The 8,416-nt window shown below is 47.8% G+C and overlaps 1 protein-coding gene across 7 annotated transcripts in view; it reads right to left on the minus strand.

The window, feature by feature from the left end:
- Positions 1-929: 929 nt before the first annotated feature.
- HNF1B (HNF1 homeobox B) overlaps positions 930-8,416 on the minus strand; it is a 52,179-nt gene continuing 44,692 nt past the window's right edge. For 5 of the 7 annotated variants that reach the window (XM_015559076.1, XM_006756183.2, XM_006756181.2 and 2 more), the window contains one exon: positions 931-1,886. In XM_015559076.1, the coding sequence (XP_015414562.1) occupies positions 1,525-1,886 (362 nt within the window). In that variant the 3' untranslated portion in view covers positions 931-1,524. Of the gene's footprint in view, positions 1,887-8,416 lie in introns of all 7 variants that reach the window. The other 2 variants (XM_006756184.2, XM_006756182.2) reach the window with 1 other exon arrangement.

Consider the following 8,416-nt stretch of genomic DNA (forward strand, 5'->3'; position numbering starts at 1 on the left):
CATCTCAACTAGTGACAGGGGATCTTGGCCTCTCTTGACACATGGTGCTTGGTCTTGCCCTCAGCCATCTCAACCCAACCATGAGTTTGCTCTGGACTACTTCAGCCCAAATTACCTTGTTTAGAGGAGCCAGGAACCAAAGAGGTCAGCATTTCCATATCCATTCGTCCCTGCCCCAGCCACATAGTAGGTACTCAGTAAATTTGTCTGGCTCACTGAGAATTGCATCTCCCACTAAATTGGAATTTTTAAAAACCTGTTGCTTGGGGCCTTGCTTACATGTTGACTAGGACATAATCCATTTTAAAGCAAGAAACCACAAGAAGTGAGAAATGCTGGTAGATCTATGCTGTACACAAGAGGAGACAGCCAAGAGAGCAGTCCATTATCCTTCTTCCTGCGTCAACGCTGGATTATTTATGGCAAAGTCCCTGCTGGCAGAGTGTCCAGGCCTTTAGCTTTTCCCCTTTTGGGCTATTTGTATCCATTAGCATCTCTACTAGAGAGGGACACCGGGCAGAAGGCGACACCCACAGGTGCCCACTCTCCTAGTGATTGACAGCCCTACAGAAGGGAGGAAAAGCTGGAATTAATGTTTAAGCTGTGGCTGAAAAAGTGGCTCACAGGGTTTCCATCTGTTCCTATGACCACAGTCACCAAGAATAGGCTCGATCACTTTACTCCTGTGAATTGCAGAGAAGAGAAAGGTGTTCTCTCCTGCTCTTGCTAGATTCCCGCTGATGGATTTGTGGAGTCTGGCTGGGAGAATGAACTCTTCTTACCTTAGCAGTAAAGGCAGTGCAAAGACAAGGGGACATGCAGCAGGGAGCCCAGTGGAGTAAGTGGAAAATTCCAAGGCGGCGAGGCCAGGGGTCCTCTGTAGAATGGCGGCAGGGCAAGTGTTAGAGATAGAAATGAGAAACTCTGGGTAGTGATAAAATAGTTTTAATGGGAGGCTTTCTGAAAGGACAACTTTTTCTTATGCTATCAAACAGCCAGTTTCCCTGCCTTGGGGTTTCTTGGGGGTGCACTGGCTGAACCCTTAGCCCCACCAGACGCTAGGACGTTACTCTGACACTATGTTCGCCCCCCTCCAGGGATCCAGAGGTGTGTCTTAACATCAGGAGGCTGGAGTTAGCGGGCAGTCAGTCCAAAATACACAGTGTCCCTGTGCGTGTCCAGGCATGAGAGAGGGGCAAGGGCTGCACTTCCGATGTAGGGTATTTCTCCATACGGGAAGGAAAAGGGGGGAAAATCACTTTGAAAAATTCAACTCTGACCTTTACAAAGAAAACTAGTAGATACTTTAGTATTATATACACGGCAGAGGGGCAAGGAAGTGCAGGGGAAATTGCACTTAATTACAGTAGTTTATAGTTTACACCCATTGGACAAATTTACTTCTTTAAAAGAAATCTCAGGATCAGTTGGGATAGGGGTGGGGGAGGGAGTGCTGGTATTTACAGTGTGTTTGGCTCAGTTCAATATAGCACGTGTCCTCCTCTCCTCATTTCAGTAACAGATTCAAGTTTTCACATCAGTTTGTTCAATGAAGGAGCATAATGTAGACACTACGGCTTTCTCTCTTCCTCTTCCGTGGTTTCTTCTCCCATCTCTGGGTCGGACGGGAGGACTTGACATCTTGGGAGAGGCATCGTGACAATACTGCATGGAAGGGAAGCTGGGCTTCAGGCTGCGCCTCCTGAGAACGGATTGTCCGAGGTACCGGCAGGATGTCAGGTAGGCAGGGACCTCTTGCAGGTGCTTGTCAGGCCACTGGGCTTTTCCATGACAGCTGCCCGGAGAGTGATGGTGTGGAAAATAGGATCCTTGTTGCTGTGCACAAAGTAAGTGATGTGTGGATATCACCAAGCTTGGAGAGGACACTGCAGAGAGAAAGGACAGAGAGCTCAGCTGTGTGCAATTGGCAGGGGCATGGGCCATTAGTTTGGCTTCTGTAGGGGAGTTGAGACCCAACTCGGCCGGCAAAGAGCTGGGGGTGGAGGGCTGAGGACCGAGTGTCTGCTCAGTTCTGCGGTGCTGGTCCTGAAGCACATTTCCTTTAGCAAAACCTGCCAGCCGGCTTTCCCAGCCACTTCAGAAGAGAGAAGTGAATTGCTGCAGACCTTGCAATAGTCGCAACTCGCTGACCTTTATCCTGAGCTTGGGCTCCTCTTTCTGTGAGAGCAGTGTTTATAAAGAGCTCAGTGTGGTTGCCACAGCAGCTGGATGGGCAGCTCTTGCCTCTCATAGAAGTGAGACCTCCAAGAGCAGGGCCCCTGAGAACACTGGTTCCCAAACACTAATGGACCTACGAGGGCCAGAGATCCTGTTAAAATGGAGATTCTGACTCAGTGGGCCTAAGAACCTGCATTTCTAATCAGCTCCCAGGTTGTGCTGTGCCGCTGATCTATTTTAAGCAACAAGGTTATAAAGCCTATGAGAAAAACAGCACTTACTCCGGTGATTTATCAGGGAAGGAGCGTGGGAAACTACAAAGTGCTCTCTAAGGCTCATTACTACGAGGGCAAGAAACTTAGAGTGTTGGGAAAGAAATCTACCGGGCAGGCTCCTTTCCAGAGCCCTGGGCCTCATCCATTTCAACTGTCGTGGAACATCATTCCTCTCCTTTTCCTTCCAAGGAGTCCTTTTTCTGTTTCCCTCTGTCTCCTCCTCCCCTTTCACTTGTGTTGGCATCTCAGGGGAAGGTTCTGCCTTTTGGCTTATTCTCTCAAGACTCCCCCTCAATCACACACACACATGCACCTACCATGACCAGTACAGGCCTCCTATCCCATTATTTCATTAATCAGTACTTCCAACCATAACCCTCAGTGAGGTTGCCGTTCTGTCCATTTTACAGATTAGGAAAGCAGGACTCAAGGAGAGTCGGTGAATTATCCCCGATTTCACAATTATGAGGGGCTGGAGCCAGATTCGAACCCATTCTGGGGCTTGAACCCACGTGTTCTTTCTATGACGCGCTGAGGTAAGGAGCCTTCGACTAGCTTTGAGCCCTTGTGCCTCTCTCTGTGCCTCTGTTTCTTTACCTATAAAGCGGAGGCTGCTGAGGGATTAGATGAGCTGATACGCAGGAAGTACTCAGACTGGTGCTCGGTGTAACTGTTCTCATTAAGACTGCTGTACAGGGTGCCTCACCATGCTGCTCTGCGTGCCCTTCAGAGCGGGACGGAGCTGTACATTCGTGTAACAAGGCAGGTTTCCGACCCTTTTACATTCTTGAGGCCCCGCTCAGGGTCCTCTGATACCCTTTGCCTGCTCTTCCTCCCGCCACCCACCCCCACTCTCGAGTCTCTTTACTTCCCACTATCAGCCTTTTACCAATTTTCAGATTTCAGGTGGAGGAGAGAGAAAATGGCTTGTGACCTTGCGGGTTTCAATAGAAGAGCAAACAAGAGGGCAGATAAGGAGACGCCAGCGAGATTCTATGACCTGTCATTAGGGATGGGCTTTCCCAGCTATCAAATGTTTGCTCACATAATAAAATGGTGACAGGGCCCTAAATGTTGTCAGAGGAACTAGAGTTATTTGCCCCCTTCAGAGTCTAAACACAAACATCTGATAAGGGGGACGCTGTGGTCCCTCAGAACCGAGGCCCAGCACACGCAGCCCCACGGGGGTCCTTGCCCACAGGATCTCGGAGTGACTACAGAGCCCTCCGTCTGAAAGGGGTGGTGTCTGGGGCGATTGTTCAGGATGTCCTCCTTCTAAGAGGATTTGTTAATAGTGATAGCTAGCATTTATCGAGGTCCTACTGTGTGCTGGGCACTAAGCTAAGTAAGGGCTTTATACACATCACTGCACTGAGTTCTTACATCAGCCCTTTGAGGCAGGTAATTATCATTCATTCCTTTAGCACATGTGAGTGCCTTCTACATGCTTAGTTAGCACTTTTTGGGGCAAGGGGATGCAGCCCTGAACAAGACCCTGTTCACACCCTCACATCATTTTAGGGAGGGCTTTGAACAACAAACAAACAAGCAAATATATATACAAGTCAGTACTCTTAAACTTCAGACCGTACTGCCTCACCTCAGTGGAGAAGACTGGCTGGGTGGGGAACAGCTGCAGGGGATTTATGTTGAGACTTCCCACCTCCCTCTTGTCAGCACCTGTGGCCAGTGACCTCTCTATAAACTAGGAAGTGGAGCAGTGGGTAGAGAAGTTGTGGCAACAGGAGTCAGCTCACAGCCTGCCCACACTTGTTCTAACCGAGGTCGGTGCTTGCTGTGGTCTTGTTTCCAGACTGGCAGGGCACTGTTTGTAGGAGCTCAGGCACAGACTCAGTCAGACAATAACTCGCCAGCACCCAAGGGTTGAGGACGAGAGGGCAGCACAGCTCTGGGAAGCCCAGGTGGCAGAAGCTGCAGAAGGATTCCCAATGACAAAGTTCTAGCCTGAAGTTCCCGAAGCATGATCCACAAGGCCCCGGGGCATGTCTATCTTGACAAGAGGAAATACTGGGATGGGACAGATACAAGTTCAAATTCAGGCGTTAGCCTTATATGCCTGCATAATCTTGGGTCATTTTTATGGGTACTTCGAAATGGATATTGGAAGGCAAGTGTTGTTGAATGGATTTGGAGTGAGAAGACGAAAATCTGCAAGTTCAGCTCCAGATTTACCATCTGTGTGAACGTGGCCAGATCCCTCCCCATCTTTGAACCTCAGATTTTTGCTCTGTAAACCAGGCAAAAAATATCTACCCTGCAGAATGGGTGGGAGTGTTACTCAGGAAAGGTAAGATGAAAAAGCACCTGGTGTGCTACGTAGAAATGCTTGTTTTGAGTTCATTCACTCTTTCATTCATATTTACTGAATATCTACGATGGCCCAAGCATTTAGCTAAGCACAAAGGGCTTGGGTGCTTTGAGAGGCCCCTGAACTATTTGTATTTTCCTGGGAGGTGGGTGAGGAGGCGTCTCGGTGTCAGCAGAAGAATGAGAAGCAGGGATCTGGAGCTTGGGTCCAACCGGTGGGACAGGCTGAGAGATGGTCCTAATCCTGGGAAATGTTATTGTCAGAACCAACGTTGACCACATGTAGACCACAAATGAGTTCAATATTTAAAGAGTGGATGGAAGGTGTCTTCTAAAGGATCACAGAAAGGAGATGGAACAGGGAGAGACTATGTACCAGCCACTCTCTTAGGCACTTTTTTATTTTATAAAGATAATGTTTAAATATATTTTTATTAATTTCAGAGAGGAAAGGAGAGAGAGAGAGAGAGAGAGAGAGAGAGAGAGAGAGAGAGAGCATGACAGGTAATGAGAATCAATGATCGGCTGCCTCCTGCACACCCCCTACTGGGGATCAAGCCCGCAACCCGGGCATGTGCCCTTGACCAGAATCGAACCCAGGACCCTTCAGTCCGAAGGCTGATGCTCTATCCACTAAGCCAAATCAGCAGGTTTGGGTGGGAGGGTTTGCCAGTTCTGTGAGATGGGGTGGGATTTCCCCATAAGAGATGAAGAAACTGTTTCACAGCAGTGAGTTAACTGCCCATGGTCATGTAGCAAGGGGTAGTAGAAGGGGCTGGGATTAGCTGGCATCTGTTGGCTTTTCCTAGCACTTTAGGGAATGCCTCTGAAGTAGCATTGCCCTGGCTGTGTCCCTATGACTTGATTATTGAGGTGCACACTAATGGCCCTGTTCAATATGTACGTCAGCATCTGAAACCCTGCCTTGTGGTGTTTAACTGTTTAGGCCCCTGGTTGGCAAACTGCGGCTCACGAGCCACATGCGGCTCTTTGGCCCCTTGAGTGTGGCTCTTCCACAAAATACCGACTTCTGTGCATGGGCCACGAAGTTTCAATCGCACTGTATGTGTGCGCCCGCACATGGTATTTTGTGGAAGAGCCACACTCAAGGGACCAAAGAGCTGCATGTGGCTCGTGAGCCGCAGTTTGCCAACCACTGGTTTAGGCCAATCATTCTCCCAACATATTTGACCAAGGAATCCTCCTGTCCTCATTCTACATTCCCCTGATTCCTAACAATGGTCTTGAAACCCCTTTCAGAAAATACTTTAAAACAAACAAAACAAGCAGATGTGCCACTAGGTCTCTTTCGGAATTCACTTTGACTCTCTGCCTTTAAACAGAGTTTGTACAATTTTTCTTCACTCTGGGTTCCTTTACACTCATCCCACTTCATTCTGCTTTCCCCATTCCCTCTTCTTCATTTTGTAGGAAATGCTTGAAATATAATAGCTAAATGCTTGGGCCATAGTAGATATTCAGCTAAATATGAATGAATGAATTCAAAACTAGCATTTCTACTTTTTACTGTTCTTCCTAATTGTTAAAGACCACAAGAGCAGAGATTACTGTGGGTATTTTAAGATGGGTATTGGAAGGCAAGTGTTGTTTAAGTGGAAAGAGTCCAGGATTGAGAGTCAAAAACCAAAGTCCGGAGATCCCGCTCTAGAATTGACCATCAGTGTGACCTTGGGCAGAACACTCTTCATCTCTGAGTCTTAGTTCATTTCTTTATATTTCTTAGGTGTCAATAAAGAGAAAATGACAAGATGATTTTCATGAGAAGTACTAGATAGTGTTATCCTTACTAAGTGTAATCATTATCCTCCTCATCCTGAAAGTGAGTCTGTCACCAGACTCCTGAAATGTCTGGGGACTTGGAGATAACTTCATGGTAGTTCTAGAGGGACATGCAGACAGCGTCAAGGTTGGCTGGCCACTCTGTCCAGTGAAGGGGAGAAGCCATTTGGGGGCTGGTACAGCGTCTCAGGGAGCATCTTGAAGTATGTTGATTAAGAGACCATTTCCTGAATTCAGAAGACTTGTTTCAACAAGCAAGCATCAAAGTCAACTTGGGAAAGACAGAAATAATTAATCATAGTCCTGTCTAGGGCTGACCAAGCGGCAGATGGATTGATAAACCTTTCAAAGGGGAAGGTAGTCCCAAGCGGGGCTGCTGCGCCTGGCTGCCCCCCTGATTGAGATTGGTGAGCACAGATAAATGTTTTCCCTGCTCAGTACAAAGAGTGGGAAATCGCACAGAGTCGAAGGGCAAGGCAGTGTGTGGGGGGCTGTCCTTTCATCTTCCATTGGGTGAGAGAAGAGTAGTCTAGCAGGTCCCACACACCTCTCCCTTGTCCCCCAACTCCAGAGCCCGGCTGCGTGCGTAGGTGGTGTGTGTGTGTGTGTGTGTGTGTACGCCCAAGACATGCCAGGCACTTAATCTGGGTGACCTCATCGAATCCCAGAACAAGTGTTTGTTACAATTTTAGTTTTAAAGATGAAAAAACAAAGGCTCAGGAAGGTCAAGATCACCAACCAAGGGGTACAACCAGGAACAGAACCCTCCTGCTTTACAACACTGCAGACCCAGGAAGAGACGGGGGCAAAGGGAAGAGCAGAGAACCCTGAGCCCATGAAAGAACCTGCTGGAAGCGCATGGCAGTGGATAAGGTGTGATTCGCAGAGCTCAGATGGAAATAAAGATCATCAACAAGGCCAAACCCTGCTGAGAGCCTCTGACATGAAGTTCAAGGTTGTCGTCTGCTTATCTAGTAATCAATAAAGGCTAAACAGTTCCCACGCCGCATGGAGCCCAGCCACTAAAAGGCCTATTGTATTATTCTGGAATTGTCATCTGTGTTCAGACTTCTTGTCCTGTTTTCCAGCTCTCAGTGCCCCATGACAATCCAGCTGTCCATGCTCAGTGACAAGCCACGCTGTTGGTTGTCTTTACTACCCCATCACCTCTATGAGGTCGTGGGAATTAGTCATCAACTGAAACGGTGACTAAACGTCTGGATCCCCCACTTTCAGTGCAGCAGGAAGTTGATTCTAAGGTGTTTTTTAATAAAACACCAAGTGAATGCAGGCCCCTGGACACAACAGGCTGTCTATTAGGGAGTCCGCATGGGTTGGTAGAATTGGGTCATTCTCTAGAGCAGCGGTTCTCAACCTGTGGGTCTCGACCCCTTTGGGGGTCGAATGACCCTTTCACAGGGGTCACCTAAGACCATCGGAAAACACATATGTAATTACATATTGTTTTTGTGATTAATCACTATGCTTTAATCATGTTTAATTTGTAACAATGAAAATACATCCTGCATATCAGATATTTCCATGACGATTCATAACAGTAGCAACATTATAGTGATGAAGTAGCAACGAAACTAATTTTATGGTTGGGGGTCACCACAACATGAGGAACTGTATTAAAGGGTCGCGGCATTAGGAAGGTTGAGAACCACTGCTCTAGAGCTTACAGCATTCTAGGTCCCGTATGGGTCCTGGACTGGAGAAATCAGCCTCAGGATTCCTGACTTACTACTCACTTTCTCCATCAACTAATTTGTGGGCAATCCTGAGTTCTCCCTGGAAATACCTTTTCCATGGATCACTGGCAATCCACTGGG

Source organism: Myotis davidii, unplaced genomic scaffold (genome assembly GCF_000327345.1).
Source record: "Myotis davidii unplaced genomic scaffold, ASM32734v1 scaffold993, whole genome shotgun sequence".
NCBI classification, from domain to species: Eukaryota; Metazoa; Chordata; class Mammalia; order Chiroptera; family Vespertilionidae; genus Myotis; species Myotis davidii.